The sequence below is a fragment of the Paramisgurnus dabryanus genome, chromosome 3, assembly GCF_030506205.2.
Source record: "Paramisgurnus dabryanus chromosome 3, PD_genome_1.1, whole genome shotgun sequence".
Taxonomy (NCBI): Eukaryota; Metazoa; Chordata; class Actinopteri; order Cypriniformes; family Cobitidae; genus Paramisgurnus; species Paramisgurnus dabryanus.
Genome location: NC_133339.1, coordinates 6,075,365 through 6,093,555, shown reverse-complemented (window position 1 = coordinate 6,093,555; position 18,191 = coordinate 6,075,365). Strand labels below are relative to the sequence as shown.

Here is an 18,191-nt window from a genome sequence, read left to right as displayed (position 1 = left end):
CCAGTGGCCTAAATCATTCAGTCTTTTGGCAAAACCTTAAACAGGTTCAGGTATATATAGTTTATATATGTGGCCTTATTTCATATTTATTTATTGCTTTTTCAATAACCACACAATAAACATTATTCTCATTTGTTTTGTTTTGCCATGTGCTCTCCTGTCATCTTGTGACCTTGCCCCCTCGTCTTGTTTATTAATTATCTTAATATGGTTTCTTGGTCCTCACCTCATCATTTGCTCCTCTATTTATTGCCCTTGTGTTTGATAATTGTGCCAGTTCGTCTTGTAGCCATCGTACCCTGTAACCTTTAACATTGTGATTTTTGAAGAGTTTGCTTTGTATTCTTCACTCTAAATTCTGATTTATTTTTAACCAATGCTGGGTAAATACAGTATTGGACAGAACACATGTTGGTTTAATACCTAACCTATGCTGGGTTGTTTCAACTCATGGTTGGGTTATAACAACTCAGCATAGGTTTATTTATAATCCAACGTGTGTTCTGTTCAATATTTACCCAGCATTGGGTTAAAAATAACTAATTTAGAGTGAAGAATACAAAGTACAAACTTTTCACCAGTCAACCCTGACAGATATAGTTCAAATTGTAAACATGAATTTTACAAAGTAACATTAGCTCAGTGTTGTGGACGATGTATCTATATTTGAATGAAGATAATTTACTTATTTATTTACCCTTAGGTTTCCATTTTAAAAGAACATTGCTCAATCAAAACGTAATGGTGTCTAATATGGTAAGGTGAAATCGGGTCAGTTTTATTATGCAAGTTCATCCTTCTGACATGTTGCATATTTGTTAGACAGATTTAATGACAAACATGTGCATAATTAAAAGGAGAGCTATGTGTAATCTGTTTGCATGAATAAAACGAAAAACACAGAATACAATTTGATTTAATGGCATAATTAAGTTTTTAAAAAAAAAACCTTTGCAATTATTTTGTAAAAGGGGTCAAATGTTTGGCTGATCTTGTTGCTTTTTTAACGTTTTCACCAGCAGGTGTCGCCATATTTAAGTATTTCAAGCGTTTCGAAACAATGAATATATTTTTTTGAAGCAATTGGTTCAGTTGATCCGAAGCTTCGATTCTCCCATCATTAAATGCATGGGTAGCGATCTGAAACACAAAGACCAAAATGATAACAAGCTTAAACATTAGTAAAAAGATAAATCTAAACAGTATGTAAAATGTTGGCGTTACTTCACTGGAAACATGTTGACAAGATTTTTATAACATCGTCGTCATCTGCCTGTCCTGAAACGGTAGACCGCAGAATTAGTTGTGGCTAGAAGAGATACAGCAACGGCCAAAATCTCGTGAAATCTCGCCTGATAAGAGATGTTTTTCCTTTCTAATCCTACCCCTAAACCCAATATATCGCGAGATTTAGGCCGTAGCTGTTTCCGATCTAGCCAGAAACCACGAGAAGCATGACTGACCTCTGTATGCCTATATAAAAACATACAATAGGGGGCAATGTTTCTCTACAAATGTGTTTGTGTTATTTAAATGTGAGGTGAAAATAAACTCGGTATTCTGTTAGCATAATCTCTTCGCTCTGATGTAAATAAACAGTTTTTACACATGCAAAAGTAAATAAATAAATCAGAGACTATTTAAATAATAACAAAAATAATATGATCATCCGATGCAGTCACTGAAAATATACTAGCCACTAGCCAGACAGAAGTATTACACTACTGGTTAAGTTTTTTTTGCTGCGAAACGGTTAGGAATGATCAAACTTTACCAAATGAAACTACTAGGCGCATCACGTGATACGTGCCTCACTTCCTTGTGTCATATGACCATCATTCAAAAGTGTGTTCAGCATGTTGTAACGTAAACAGCGCTTTTCTCAGAGGTCGGGTTTCTTTCTCGTCCCAGGGTGCAACAGGTAAGACGGCATACCAAGTTTATGGTGCATCTGAAACGCAATAAATAATTTAACTTTTAAAAATGTTGAGAATGCTTGTAGTGACTTAAATATATATGCGAGATACGTTCATGCGCAGCCGATGCACTTTAGTGAAATGTTTTAAACCACATGAAGATTTCATGGATGTGTTCAACGCGGCTCTGCGCATACCGACTGGTGTATGACATCAAAGTACCGCGAGACGATTCCAATGCTGCCTATCGGTCTGTGCAAAGCCCCGTGAAGTTGAAGACACCTTACATTGCAGTTGCGTTTTTGTGCATTTTTCAGAACTTCCAGCGATATTAATCACTCTAGACCCACCATATCTTGTTATTCGTTTGCATGTTTTTATAAACAAGCTTACCTTCACTTTCAGAGTCCACAATGAAATCCCTTACATGGATCCTATGCACTGTTGGTCTGGTTTTATGTGCAGCTGATCCAGACAGGGCCACAAGACCTAATTTTGTCTTGATGATGGTGGACGATTTAGGAATTGGAGATCTTGGTTGCTACGGGAACACAACCCTTAGGTTTATTCTGTTTTATTCATTTATTTATTTATTATAAATTGTTACACATAATTTTATCTAGCGTGTGTTTGGCATAACCTAGTGTTGAAGGCTTTTTCTATGTAAGTAATCATATTTTACGTTTATTTTGTAAAATCTGAGAAAAACCTGTGTTGCAAATGAAACATTGAAATTGTAATGTAAACATTTAGTCAGTGATGTAGCATAGAGTTTAAAATATCGCTCAATAACACTCAAAATATCTTCCTTTGTGTTTGTAACAACATGAAAGTGAGTAAATAATGACACAATTTTCAGTTTTGGGTAAACTATTCCTTTAAATGATACTAGCTGTGTAAGAACAATTTACTTTTTACCCTGGAGAACCCAATAACCCTTTTATTAGCAGCAATTAACATTAGCCAAATTTATATTTATTAAGATTCAATTAATAAGATTTATACTTTTAATATGCATGAGATTTTGTGAGAGTTAACAAAGGCTTCCCTTTTAGATGGTCACACATTTTGGTGGGTGAGCGGGACCACTGGCACCTCTTATAAAGTCTGTATTGTGTTGTGATTATTTTGGCCTGCAGGACACCTCATATAGACAGACTGGCCCAGGAAGGGGTTAAACTGACCCACCATATAGCTGCTGCTCCCCTATGCACTCCCAGCAGGGCGGCGTTCCTCACAGGCAGATACCCCATCCGATCAGGTTAGGCCTGAAGCTCCTGCACCTTTAATAGCAGTGCAGTAAAATACTATTTTGTGTTTGAGTAATAATAATATTAGTATAGTAGTAGGACTAATAATAATAATAATAATAATAATGTGATGGGCATACATTTATGATACTTGTTGTACCTACTCAGCTGTCTTTATTATCAGATATGTCTTTGGTGTATGTTTATCAGGGAGTATACATCAATTTTTTGTTTATAGGTATGGTTGGGCATGGCCGAATTGGAGTGTATCTTTTCTCTGCATCGTCGGGAGGTCTTCCCCTTGAGGAAATCACCTTGGCCAGGGTTGCTAAAGAGCAAGGCTATGCTACAGCTATAATTGGTAAGCGGAGTACTTCTAACACCAATTTGGTGCAAAGTGGCATTTAGTTTGAGTAAATAGTTCACAATATAACTAAATCGTTACGCGCATAAACTTCATGCACATGTAGTTCAGTCGGTATAGCATTGTGTAAAGTCAGGGGTTTTCAAACTGGGGTCCGAGGACTCCCAAGGGGCCTCCAGGAGATTCTCAGAAAATTTCAAAGAAAAAGCAAAATTGAATAAAATGTGTTTATTAGGTAGGTGCTAACGTCTCATTTCGTGCTACATATATTCCTTAATACTCGCTTTGTATAGGGTGTTTTTCTTATTACATTCCCCAATATCTCCCTTATGGGGGTTTATAAGGCAAGATTCCTTGTAAAGCTGCTATGAAACAAGATTTATTGTCAAAGTTGGTGCAGTACAAATACAATGAAATTGAAAATGTATCTTAACATGTTTTTACATCCAGCATTATTCTGTGTAGCCAGTTATATAATCGTTATACATAAAATATCTATATCTATCGATATCTATCGGGGGTCCCTCACAAAAGGATTATCATATTTGGTGGTTCCTGGCCTCATAAAGTTTAAAAACCCTTGGTGTAAATAACGCATTTCTTGGGGTGAATTTCTAAACCAAACACACATACTGATGCAGTAAGTTGTTTATGCAAAATCTATAAAAACAGAGACTGTTGCAGATTGCTGTGAGGTTACTTACCCTAGTTTTACTATAACAGAAAGAGATAACTCACTGTGTAAAATGTCTCCTGAGTGACCAAAGCCCAAGGTTTATCTTTTTTTTATGGAGCGGTGGGATATACAGTCAATTTTATCACCAGAAACTGGGCACGCTCTGTATGCATGGTGTGGGCATGCACTTATTATCGTTTTTGGCCCTTTAAGTGGGTCTACAAGGTGTCAAGCTACAATATATTTTACCTGTGTTTACAAGCTGGATTTGCGATCAAATAAAGCACAGTTGGCTAGTTGCCTACTGTTTGTACACTCGTTTTTTTTATGTTTAGCTTGTTTTTATTAAACCCTGGCTTTTGGGGTTTTCTTGTTAAAATATTTTTTATTAATTTATTTTAAATTGTTATTCATTTAATTATAAAGTAATTTGTGTAAATATTTATATTGCATTTCTTTTTTTCTTTTATTAAACAACACTATAACCACAACATAAAGTCAAACCTGAAGTAAAGCCATGTTTACCATGTTCTACTTGAAGTCTGAAGATTTAAATCTATCTGAAGATTTTTTTAATATTAAGTAGATAGTAGATATATTATTAGGAATTATTTCTAACTGAAACAACACAAAATGTAAGTAGTTTGCATGCTGGGACATTCTTATCAGTTTTAATATTTTCATTGTAAAATGGTTGTGTTTAGGTACATCTTACCTTGAACTCTTTAACTGTTCGAACTAATCTTTAACTCTTTTACTATTGAAGTGACTTTTGTTATACTAGTAACAACTGGATTATTGGTTTATAAACCAGGTTCAACTGACACATGCCCTTGAAATGGGATAAGAATGTGTGCTAACCTGAGGTCACTAAACCCAGGCTCATGTGACAAACTGATGCAGTTTAGACCTTAAGGTCAGAAAAGACACTGACTTTATCTACAAAATCTAACAGAAAACACAGATCAATCACCATATGACTGAAAGAAAATACTGTATTCCTGTATGTACTGTACGTCACTCTTTAGTGTTGCAGACCCCTGGGCTTAGCTTGCTTTTTGGGTGAAGGTCTGCACTTATATTTATGAAATATAAGTAGTTATCGTGTGTCTGATCTGGCTCAGTCGTTACATTCGGAAATGGCAAGAGCTCTGGGCTAAAATGCCAGTGACAAAAACTCTAGATTTATATAGAGTTAAATCTATAGATCTGTTAGCAAACATTGTAATATTTGTTTAACATATGGTATTATATTATGGCCTAGACACCAAAGTAACCATGTAAATAGTTTTTTTTTTTTAATGGAGCATACACATCAAACACAAATTCAACGATTTGCGCAAGTAGATTAAATACAAAGTCAATGCAAAGACGTGAATAGGCGCAAACTCGCGTGGGGTGATGTGAATGACCAGCCTGGTCTCACAAACAAAACGTACATATTTACACGTAAACTAAAACAGTCATATACGTATGTGCTTTTACGTATTTGTAGTGCTTTTACGTATTATCTGGACGTAATTGCAGGATCGAAACGTATCTAAATTTACGTAAAATATCCTAAAATACGTACAGATTAAACGTGTTCTGACCAGTCAGTTATCCAGTAACATTTGCTTATGAAGCAGCTTTTTTATGAAGCGCTTTCAATGCGCATTAAATTTAATACTCACGTTAAAACACTTTGGCACTTTAATACTTACTTGCTACACATCATTATACACTATACGATGTAATTACTTTTTTTATTTATTTAATGATCGGAAGAAACTACAGCAGACCGCGTTCCCGACCGGACTCATTTCAGGGTTACAACAGATTCAGAATTTCTGCGACGGTGTAGACATTTCATCTCCAGGTGAGGACATTTATTTACATTTTTAATTTATATTTCTGCTCTATTTTATGAAATCTATTCTTAGTCAGTTGTTGGTTTTTGTCAGATAATAACTTGACTGGTAAGTTAATCGAAAAAGTGCATCGATTGAAGTGATACTAGGTTTCAACAGGTGATAGTCATCATTACATCAATGATTACTGTTTAATATGATCAATCTAATATAAATTAATAATTATTTGACTTATTTGTTGTGTCTCTGTATTCTCAGATCAAACTAAGATAATGGCGAATAACGAAAGTGAATTAAAAGAAATTATCAGAAAAGGGCGCGCTGTTGCTGCAACCCTTGGAAAGATATGCGACCGCACACAGTTGGGTGCCGTCGTTAAAAAAGGCCAAACTTCAAAACTGGACATGGACCTGGATCACAATGTCAAACAAGGGCAAACTATAATTCAGAACCTTAACAGTGAAAGTTCTGTAAATGATCTGAATCGTGCTCTAACTGAATCCGTAGAACTGTTTGGACGGCCAAACCAAAATGGTCCAAAGGTCAGTATTTTTCTTGAATATCCAAACTTTTAAGCAGTCATTATTTTACTGAAACATTTAAGAAAAGTATGTGAGATTGGTGGAACAAATATAATTTATTTATAAATTTTCTATTATATTATTTTTAAGATTACGACAGTTGTAATGATATTAATCCTGATGTCCAAAATAAAGTGTTTTTGCAGTTTTTGCAACAGAATGTTGAGTCTTAATGATACAAGCATATAGACTGTTTCAGCAGCAACAACATAAACAAATGGCTTTTTTTGGACTGAACGCAACTTCTGGTAAACTTCCACATAAAATCAATAACAAAAGTCCTTTTACAGTATTTTTTTTCTGAAAACAAGAGAAATAAATGACAAGTATAATAACTTCTGTTTTTATATTATGTCTAAGGCATATGAACTATTACACTGAGCTATTGTTACTGTGTAAAATGAATGTATACAATGTTAGCTACAGGTCCTTGAATTCTTGCCTGGCTGCTAAACCTCTTGGCACAGCTGTGATCTATGCTCATCGTCTCCCCCTCATCTTTAGTAAAAAAAAATATTTTCTACAAGGTATTTGTTTCAGAGATCAGTTTAGCCACTTGCCAGACCCATAAATAAATACAGATCGGAAGTTCACTTTGATTCAGATGTGTAACCACAGGTAACTTCCTGTGTTTGCTTATCATACTGACTTGGGCCACAAAAGCCACTTGTTTATGTTGTTGCTGCTGCTGAAACCCTTTATAATGTACTGTTCAAAATTCATAGGCAAAGAAAAAAAGGATCCAGTCCAGCTTCAAAGTCAAATGTCCACAAAAAGCAAAGCCTTCTACTACACATGGTAAGATATTGTTGACCTAAAGAAAAGTCATTTGTGTTGTAAAGCATTCATTTTGAAATAATAAAGATGTTTTTAATAACCGTTACATGCATAATCCGATCAAGGAGTCAAATCAAGGCCATGTCCAAAGCCATGTCCAAAGCCAGCAGAATGTTATCTAGACCAGGCTCCAGCCCAGGCTCCAGATCATGGTTAGTTATAACTTATTAGATTGTTACTTTTTAAAAAGTGTGTTGTTTTTAGTAAATTCATGTTTATTTCCTGTAAATTCTTGCATATGATTTAAACTATAAATATGCTACAATATGAGGCAAAAGCTCCATATGATATAAGATATGAGAGATGATACTGCTATAAAATAGTGCCCACAAATGCTTTTCTTAAACTTCACAATTATTTTTTCAACTTAGAATAATTGTGCTTGACATTAAAATAAAAAGCAATTAATTCTAGTAAGGTAAATTAAAGAACCACACTGTATCATTAGACAAGGAACTGTTTTGCATAATTTTTTTTCTGGGGTGTGACAGGTTCTCTTGTAGATGAGTTGCAAGAGCTTCTGTCAGCTGCTAGTTCTAACCTCCACTTTGAGGGAACCCCACATTCAACATCACTGCATTGGGGCGCAAGGACAGCAGCTTCTTCTGAGAGATGGAGGGAGGCTAGACCATCTTTAATCAGCAACAGGCTTGCAACAGAGCATATTAAGGAACAGCTGTGTTTGGAGTGCAAGAAGAATGTGGCAGTTGTCAAGTGCAAAGACTGTTTGCCTAAGCAGTATACCTGCATTGACTGTGACACTGCAATACATCGTACACAAGTGTTCCACAACAGAACCTCCATGATTTTCGGGTTCCACAAGGCTGTACCTCCCACCACAGTGGTGAAGCAGGACTCTGATGGGCAATACTTTCACCATCATGAAGGTACAGTTTCCTTTAATAATAATAGTTATATTTATAGTAGACATAATAATGTCTTGGGATAGTCACTTAACTACAAGTTATTGTCAGACCCCCATTTTAACTTAAGTTTGTTTATATTGAACTTGTGAATTATAAATTGACACTTTATTTTTATTTATTTATTTTTCTTCATTGTAGATCGCCTATTACCAATGGCACTACCTAATTCCATATGCAGTTGTGGAGAAGAAAAGTACAGCGTTGGAATAGGGAGGTCTATTACTGTAATCAACATGAAGGGTGAGTGTTCAGCACATAATGAAATATGCCCTTTAACATATAAAAAAAAACATATGTATGAATTCTATGTTTTTATATGGCTATGGTGCAATTCACCAGTTAATTGTTTTACTTTATTAAGCTTCTCCACGTGTACAGCGGTATTTTGTGTATTTGTGTTGTCCAACATTTTTATTTGCTTCACAAGCACATTTTTGAGGCTATAGTATCTATAATATCAGCACTTGTTTTGTTTGTTTAGAATATCTTTGTCTATAGAAGGCAAAACAGGATATGTTGTTGGCAAAATGAGATTATGTGCTTTATGTATTTAAATATGTCTGTAAACTCTCTGGTTTAAATTCTGTGTAAAGTTGCAATGCTGCATATAAAAAAACTAACCCCTGCCTGTTTAACCTTGCTCATTGTGATTACTCTGGACAAGTTATAATAATATGACACAAACACATCTGCATTCTCCACAGGACAGTTGTAGGTTTGACTGTGTCGTGCAGATAATGTCCTTCTTTTAAAAGTGTGTGTACATTTTGGGAAATGTTTTTAGTCTGTCATTATACTTTGGTATTGCATTTAATTTACTAACAAGTATTTTGTAGGTCGCTACGAACTGTCATTGCCCCATCTTCGCTGTGAGCAATGCAGAGAAACATGGATACCAGGTGTGCTAGAAATGCAGAAGAGTGGCTACTGGCCTGCAACTGTAAACTTCTGCACCATTTATGATGAGGAAGTATTCATGTCCTTCGAAGACTTGAAAATGGCTGCTCCAGGATTGTCCCGTTTAGCATTTATAAGAATGCTTGACATGAAGACTGTGCACTATGGCAGAGTGAGTACTTTTCTCATATACTGGTCAGCCATATAAAAGAACCTGCCTATTATTTTGTATCTCTAGCTCACACTAGTAATGTTTTTTGTTGGGTATGTTTGTAAAAAACATCTAAATCTCCCAATATAACTAAGGCCTAGTTGTGTCTTCATCTAAACCCTGTCTGGCAAACTGTCCCTATATCAATTACCCATAATGGTCACCAAAAATAATTCTGCCAAGCTGTTCTGTGAGGAAAAATACCTTAATGACAGAATAACAGACTTTGTGAATTTGAACCAGTCTGACAGCTATCATAACCGTTTTGTAAAACTGGAAACAGAACAGCTTTGTTGAATGGGCGTTGTGCTATTTTGGTTGAACAACAAGGTCCATGATAATATTATTATGACTGTTTTAATGTTTTGGTTAAAGGGATATTTATACCAAATATCAAAATGACCCCATAATTTACTCGTTTTCAAGCAATCCCAGATGCATATGTCCATCTTCTTTCAGACGAGCACATTTGGAGTTATTTCGGTAAATTTGCTTGCTCTTCCAAGCTTATAATGGTAGAAAATGGGTATCAGGGAACAAATTGTGACTTTAAACCCCAAAAAAGAGAAGTAATTCACACAGCTCCACACTCCAAGGGCTTAATAAGTTTGAATTTAAGTTTGAAAGCATGGACATTTACTAAAGTATCTCCAAATGAAAAGTCTGAAAGATGATGGACATATGTATCTCGGATTGCTTGAGGGTGAGTAAATCATTGGGTCAATTTGATATCTGGCTGAAATATCACTTTAACTTATGGAGAATTGTAGATGTGGATCAGAGTCGACATACCATAAACAAGCATAAAACTAAAGTAACATTTCTATGTTTCTTTAACCAGATCGGCACTTTATGTGGTGATGCGTTTTTGAAGAGTTATTTTGAGTGGTCCATCTGCCGTTATGAGGTTGACAAGATCTGTGGTGAACAACATTTCATGTGCCCTGCTTGTACCCCGCTAATGCTGGCAGTTGCTGTGGATGGCAACAGAAAACTTCATCGTTTCAAAAAGGCTGGGAAGTAAGGTTTTTTTTTGTCATTATTGGCTGACTTATATTTTTTTGTGTGTGTGAAGCCCTTTCTGGGAAAGCATAAATGTTTTATACATTGATGAGTCTTCTGTCTTGTAATTCTTAAAATTTTCAGTTATTTGTATTACCTTAAAATAGTTTATAAAGCTTTTGTTTTTATTGTCATTTAGAAATTGTATCTGAAATCCAACTCTCTCTTTTTTTATTAGTTCAGAGGACTCTGGCTACTTCGAAGGGTTGTTTCTTTGCAAGGATGAGGATGTATCCTCTTTTGTTCAATATATCCGCAATAAAGTGCAACATGTAAGTTTCCTAGACTGCTTATCAGATTGCTTCAAAGTAGATATTATGATTTATGATTTGTTTGTGAAAAGTTCACAGTTTATTTTAAATACACAATCATGTGTACACTGAGAGAAATATAAGACACATAGGCCTAATTTATAAACCATTCCAAATGCCTTTTTCATTCTTTATTATTTGTATTACATGTAGGTGGGAGGCAAAGGTGTTTGTGGAGCTGCGGAGTTTGCAGCTGCGAAAGAGTTTTCCAGAAAGACCAGCAGTAAATTGGATGAGGAGGGAGTTGAAGTTGCTGTCTGTAGGCATGGTGTTCTTTTGAAGGCACTCAATATGTTTAGAGGAGAGATCTATGCATATCCTTTGTACTTGCAGAAAGAGCTCTGCACAGAAAATTCAACTTTCTTTTGTGCTGACATTATGTGCAAATACTGGCCATACTTGATAAAAGTTTGCCAGGCCTGCCCAGAACTGAGACATCTTCTAAATATGAAACCATTCCTTTCGGTTATGCATGCAAAAGTACATGGCATAAAATGTGAGGTATGTGTTCATATTTGGCTATTTTCTATTGTATATTAAGATAAAGCCTGCATAAATTAAACTTTTCCTTACTTTGTAGATCAAATGGAGTGGTAGCTTTCAAACGGGTGCTGCATATACCATGGGGGAAGAAGTAGAACAAACAAATAGCTTTTTATCAAGAATTGGTATAAGCACGAAGTTCATGTCTAAAGCAGGTTAGTATGTTTATGTAATTTTGGCCTCAAAATTTCAATAAGTTAGAAAAGTTATTAAGTAACACTTCCCAAAAGTAAGGTGAGATTTTTTTTGTGTGTGTTCTGTTCATTTGTTTTGACAGGTCGCACAGATTTGCTCACATTGCAGTGTATGGGGTGGAACAAAATGAAGACTCAAAATATGTGCCAAACTATTTGCACACGATACCAAAAGGCAATCTTTATTTAGATTCATCTTTCTTATTTCTGTTAAATGTTAAAGCATCAGGCTTTTTAAAGTGTTTGAATTACTAAAGTGTTTTAATTAGTTTATTTTCAGGCATTTCTTACAAAATGTCATCTTTCGTTATCTCTCTCTCTCTCTCTCTCTCTCTCTCTCTCTCTCTCTCTCTCTCTCTCTCTCTCTCTCTCTCTCTCTCTCTCTCTCTCTCTCTCTCTCTCTCTCGTTATCTCTATCTTGTTATCTCTATCTTGTTATCTCTATCTCGTTATCTCTATCTCGTTATCTCTCTCACACAAACTCGCTCATTTGCTAACACTCGCTTACTCGCTAACGCTCACTCACTAACGCACACTCGCTCCCTCGCTTACACTCGCTCACTCACTCGCTCCCTCGCTCGCTAACACTCAGTCACTCACTCGCTACCGCTCGCTCGTTAACACTCACTCGTTAGCGCTCGCTCCCTCGCTCGCTTACGCTTACTCACTAACCCTCGCTCGCTAAAACTCACTCGTTTATCCCTCGCTCGCTAACACTCACTCTTTAACCCTCGCTCGCTTGCACTCGCTCGCTAACACTCACTCCCTCGCTCCCTAGCACTCACTCGTTAACCCTCACTCCCTCGCGCGCTAACACTCGCTCACTAACACTCGCTCTCTCGCTCGCTAACACTCGCTCACTAACACTCGCTCCCTCGCTCGCTAAAACTCACTCGTTAACCCTCACTCCCTCGCTCGCTAACACTCACTCGTTGACCCTCACTCCCTCGCTCGTTAACACTCGCTCCCTCGCTCGCTAACACTTACTCGCTAACATTCGCTCCTTCGCTCGCTTACACTCGCTCGCTTACACTCGCTCGCTAACACTCGCTCCCTAACACTCACTCGTTAACCCTCACTCCCTCGCTCGTTAACGTTTGCTCCCTCGCTCGCTAACACTTACTCGCTATCACTCACTAACACTAACTCGCTATCATTCGCTAACACTTACTCGCTATCACTCGCTAACACTTGCTCGCTAACACTTACTCGCTTACACTCGTTCCCTCGCTCACTAACATTCGTTCGCTCGCTAATGCTCCCTCGCTCGCTAACGCTCCCTCGCTAACACTCACTCGTTAACGCTCGCTCGCTCACTCACGCAAACTCGCTCACTCACACAAACTAATCACATACTTTTGCCATTGTAACTAACCATATCACTGGTTTATTGGTTGTATGTTTTAGACTCAGCTGAATCTAAAGAAAGAGACTGAAAGCCTACAAGACATGAAGAATGAACTGGCTGTAGATGATGGTGTACTCCATCAGTGGGTCACAGATGTTCAGGAGTGGGCTCACACTAGTATGTAAAGGCTACAACATGTCTTTTCATATACATTTGCAAAAACAAGTGTGCTACAACTTGAAAATGCTACTTTTCATTGATTGCAATTTTTGACACTTTTTACAGCAACTGTAGGAGACAGTGATGCTGCAATTCAGACAACAAGGAACACAATAGAAGAATTATCTTTGTGCATTAAACAACGGCAGCATCGTCTTTATAGACACACTGGTATGTTGAATATCTAGTAAAGAACTACTTGTTTGTTGTTTCTGCATTATTACTCCTGCTGCTGTTACTACAAAAAAATCCCAATTTTAATTCATTATGTTTCAGCCACAAACAAGGGACGGAATAAAATAAGGAGAAAAATCAATGATGAGAAAAAGAAGCTGGCTTTTGCCATTGAACAGCACAATGCCCTTGTTGACCCCGCCCTTAAGGTAGCGTCCGCTGAAGAGGTCCTTCAAAATGACTTTGTTTTCCCCTGGCAACTAACAGAGCAAGGTCAGTTATGCATAACATGGATATTTACATTGAAATTTTCAGTCACGGTCTTAGTCTCATTTACGTGTTATACCTGTATTATGTAGATGATGTCAATCTCTTGACAAAGAAAAAAGTCTTTGACAAGTTAATGCTGATTCAACGCCTAGAAGAAGAACAGACTGTTCTTGTTCAAGAGGCAAAGCAGCATTGGCTGTATCTAAGAAGTCAGGAACACAAACTGAACAGTTTGCTTGATACCATCATTTCAGGTGGTAAGTATTTATAATCTGTTATGTATTCATAAATGTAACCATGTATTCATATTCACCTGATGCCAGATGAAATAAGCCCTTATTTTCATTTGTGTTTGTTTTACAGTTAACCCCTGGAATCTTCCAGATGATGGGATTCAAGGACTTCAATGTGTGTTGAAGAGAAAATTACATCAGTTAAGAGCTCACCAGGACACTGTAAAAACAAGTTATCAGGCAATAGACACCATAAACCAACATATTACTGTTGAAGAATGTGAATATCCCAGCTGGCCAGAAGACTCAGAAGCCCTTTATTCAAGCAGTACTGATCTGAGCTCTGATGAAGATGATGCGTGTCTGCTGTAGTTATTTGCTAAATACATTGCTATCTATATCTAATCTATAACTCCTCTTTCTCCATCTGTCTTCTCTTTTTTTCCCTCTGTTTGCATTTGTGTTTGCCTTATAAAATGGAGATGAAAGATTAACTTTTTAAGGGATGGATTACGATGTTAATTGGGGTATTTCTGATGGGATTTAATTTTACAGACATATATCCTGTGCATTTTTACAGACATGTGCTACAGTGGATTGCTGGGATTGGGGGCTGTAAGTGTAGTTTTGAGGAATTGTTTCTATTTTGTGTGCAACAAGATTATTTCCAAATCTAAACAATGATAAATAAAGTAATTATATTTACTTGTTGTTTCTTGTTGTATTCTTTAAGAAAATCGCTTTAAATTATTTATATGAATTTACAATGTTGTGGAAAACACATACATTACTATATACATTGTTCATTTCTTTGTGACATTTATAAATAAATTAAAAACAAGGATTTAATTTTTGATGAGCAAATACATGAATAGGTCATCTTTACAGTGCTTATAGTTTTAATAACAAAGTTTGGGATGAACACGTTCAAATAAATCTAAATCTTAATGTATTGCGTGTTTTCACTGACCAGCATGAATGGATACGCAGCCGTAATTCGCATATGCAGGCTGCATACGTCATCAAGCCTGGTTTAAGTTAATTGCATAATCTATTTTTTTTTTTTTAAGAAATACGATGAGATCTTTCATGTAGGCTACCGTAATTAGTAGCCTACTTGTTTTGGGGTTTTCCCTTCTTTTTTCTCTCTTCTCTCGCTCAGATGACTTGGAAGTAACGTTATTGTTGCACTTTGTGTTATATATTCTATCTTGTATTTCATATATGACATTTCTGAGTAAAAGTATATTTCAACATTTTACGATTAATTAAGATAACAGTAAACTTTATAATTTGTTAATATTCTAAAATAAGACGTAAAAGCCAACAAATGCGACCTCCGGAGGGTTCAGCCTTCGGATTAGGAAACGGCCGCAGTCGACCCTTCCACGTTCCTTGATAGTTTTCAGCATCCCTCCACCAACAGTTTCCTTACAGTCGCCTGGTTAACCAGAATAATGAGGGGAGTGCTTTGGGTTCGGGTCGAATATCGACCTCGAAGTCCTCTCATCGGGGCTTGAGCGCTCAGGGTTTGGGCAAAATACCAAGCTCGGAGCCCTTTTCTTGGGGCGTGCGTGCTCCGGGTTTGGGTCAAATATCAAGCTCGGAGCCCTCTCTTCGCACAGCACGCCGAAAACATACCATTTATCCTAAACAATTGTGTGTATAACTTAAACAAGCATGGTTAGGGGGAATAATTTTCACACATGAAATAATACAGCTGATTTCTGACCTTATAGCCTCAGTGAAAGTCTTTGTAAAGCAACCCCATTAGACATTGATCACCTCTTACATTGTCAAAAATCTTGGTCAAAAATTGACATGAAGGTGACATGTTAAGGACAAGTATGGTAACCAATTTTTGTCCTCTGTGCACAGCAACTGGATGGATTAAATGCAAGTAGTTACACACACACACACACACACACACACACACACACACACACACACACACACACACACACACACACACATTCTGGTTTCCATGTTTTGTGGGGACATTCCATAGACGTAATGCATTTTATACTACAAACTGTATATTCTATTCCCCTTACCTGCCCCATTCCCTAACCCCAACCATCACAAAAACCTTTCTTGTACCTTAGATTTTCAATAAACATCATCTTGTTAGATTTATAAGCTTGTTTCCTGATGGGGACATCAAAATGTCCACACAAGGTCACAAAAACACTGGTATTCCTATCTTTGTGGGGACAATTGGTCCCCACAACGTGATAATTACCAGGTACACACACACACATTTTGGTTTCCATGTTTTGTGGGGAAATTCCATAGACGAAGCCTATGGTTTTTATACTGTACAAACTGTAGGCCTATATTCTACTCCCTAACCCCAACCATCACAGAACGTTCTGCTATAGATTTTCAAGAAACATCATTCTTTTTTAATGATATGCTTGTTTCCTCATGGGGACCTCAAAATTTCCCCACAAGGTCAAAAAAAAAAAAAAACTGGCATTCCTATCTTTGTAGATAGCACAGAGACATCTGTAAGATGTCTGGTAAAGATCTGGAGATCTAGAATACATCTGGTGTGTAAACACATCTTATAAAGGTCTTAGAAAGAGCTGCTTTACATACATTCTATATCAAAAACGTCTTGCAGACGTCTTCAATATGTCTATATGACATCTTTTAGGAAATGTCTCAGAGACGTATTGCAGATGAGCAAACAATCTAAATAATACGTCTTGCAGATGTAAACGTAGACATCAAATAGATGTCTTCGAGATCAATGTGTGCTATCAGAGTAGGGACAATTGGTCCCCACAATGTGATAAATGTACACACACACACACGCACGCACACACTTCAAGCCACCCCTGGAGCTGTGCACTGTCAGAAATAAAGGTACAAACCTGTACCTTTTCTGTCACTGGGGCTGTACCCTAAGTTTCCGTTTGATATCCTTACAGGAATACAAAACAGAATACAATTTTCAGGAGATTACCGTACCTTAAGGACCTACATTGTTAGAAAAAAGTCCAAATATGTACCCTAGCTGTCAGTGGGGCAGCAGCCTTTAAGAAGGTAATTGTATGGATCATTACAGATATGTAAACATTTAGTAGCAATATCCACTGTCGAGATACTAATATGTATTTTTGAGGTACTAATAAGCTCTCTTTGGTCCCAGAATGTACTTCTGGTACTAAAATGAATTCCTTAGCTGCAAAGCTGTACTTTATAAAAGGGTACAGCCCCAGTGACAGAAAAGGTACAGTTTTGTACCTTTATTTCTGAGAGTGTGGCCAGCCATAAAGGTTATGATGTTTCTCCATCTAGAAGTGCATATTTAGACCCAGAGACTGTAAGTAACACTGACTTTATAAAGAAGTAGTTTACCAGATCTTTGTGCACTGTAAGGCACCTGTGATTGCTCCTGGGGTGCCCACTGCTCCGGGTGTGTGTGTTCAGGACTTGCAGTGCATCTGTTCACTACGCATTTTGATGGGTTAAATGCAGGGGTCACATTTCAGGTGTGTGTTGCATACTTGACAAGCATGTCACACATCCCTTCACTTTATGTAGGTATCAAGGTTTACCCAGATTTAAGGACCAAATGTCCTGTTGGAACAGTGTTACTTTCTGATTCTGTAAGAACAGAGATGTTTCTTGACATAAATATTTGGACTAAGGATTAGGAATAGTTACAGGCTTTTACAGGTAAACCATTGCATGCCGTTATTTGTACAAACTGTTTAGAGTTTTTGACATGTATCAGAGAAATGTACCATCTTAAATGCCCTTATGGTCTATATGATACACATCCTCTGTTGTGGGCCTTCCAGTGGTAAAATTGTGCATATACTAAAATGCTCATGTAAGGAGATGTCCCCTAGTCCCAACCACACTACTTTTTTAAACCCGAATCTTCAAGTGCTCGTAAGAACTGACATTAAATTACAACTGAATTAAATTTGATAATGATTTGAATTCTGATGATGATACAGAAATACAGAAGGTAAATGTTACAGAATGTGTGCAAAAGACTACAGTTTTTGTCTAATTACCACAAAAAACTTTTTTCTTAACTATGTCCAAAAGTTACTGATTGTTTGGTAGCACTACGAAATGGCAATGCTGTTAATGTTATTCACAATTTATGAGGTACTTTTATAAAAACAATAGTAAAATAGTACATTTAATAATAACTATTGATTGCAATATTGTTAATATAAAATATATGTAAAAGGAAACATATAATTATAAATTTTATAACTATAGTTATAATCACAATATACAATATGTTGTATATACCCCATCCGTGTATAACATATATAAACTTATAAACTACATATATACTTA

General features: G+C 36.6%; 2 protein-coding genes across 3 annotated transcripts in view; both read left to right on the top strand.

The window, feature by feature from the left end:
• The first annotated feature begins 1,839 nt into the window (after window positions 1-1,839).
• The window catches only part of sts (steroid sulfatase (microsomal), isozyme S), a 36,971-nt gene continuing 20,619 nt past the window's right edge, over window positions 1,840-18,191 (top strand). Inside the window, exons 1-4 of one of the 2 annotated variants that reach the window (XM_073813784.1) lie at window positions 1,840-1,921; window positions 2,322-2,478; window positions 3,056-3,177; window positions 3,405-3,527. In XM_073813784.1, the coding sequence (XP_073669885.1) occupies window positions 2,330-2,478; window positions 3,056-3,177; window positions 3,405-3,527 (394 nt within the window). In that variant the 5' untranslated portion in view covers window positions 1,840-1,921; window positions 2,322-2,329. Of the gene's footprint in view, window positions 1,922-2,107; window positions 2,210-2,321; window positions 2,479-3,055; window positions 3,178-3,404; window positions 3,528-18,191 lie in introns of those variants that run through there. The other variant, XM_073813785.1, reaches the window with a different exon arrangement.
• On the top strand, window positions 6,329-14,490 carry LOC135734201 (uncharacterized). The gene is made up of 16 exons (XM_065253122.2): window positions 6,329-6,598; window positions 7,363-7,435; window positions 7,540-7,626; window positions 7,966-8,361; window positions 8,539-8,640; window positions 9,237-9,469; window positions 10,350-10,528; window positions 10,749-10,842; window positions 11,035-11,382; window positions 11,462-11,579; window positions 11,702-11,793; window positions 13,026-13,143; window positions 13,252-13,356; window positions 13,462-13,632; window positions 13,719-13,886; window positions 13,993-14,490. Exons 1-16 carry the CDS (start codon window positions 6,329-6,331, stop codon window positions 14,232-14,234), a joined length of 2,796 nt encoding a protein of 931 aa, XP_065109194.1. The 3' UTR covers window positions 14,235-14,490.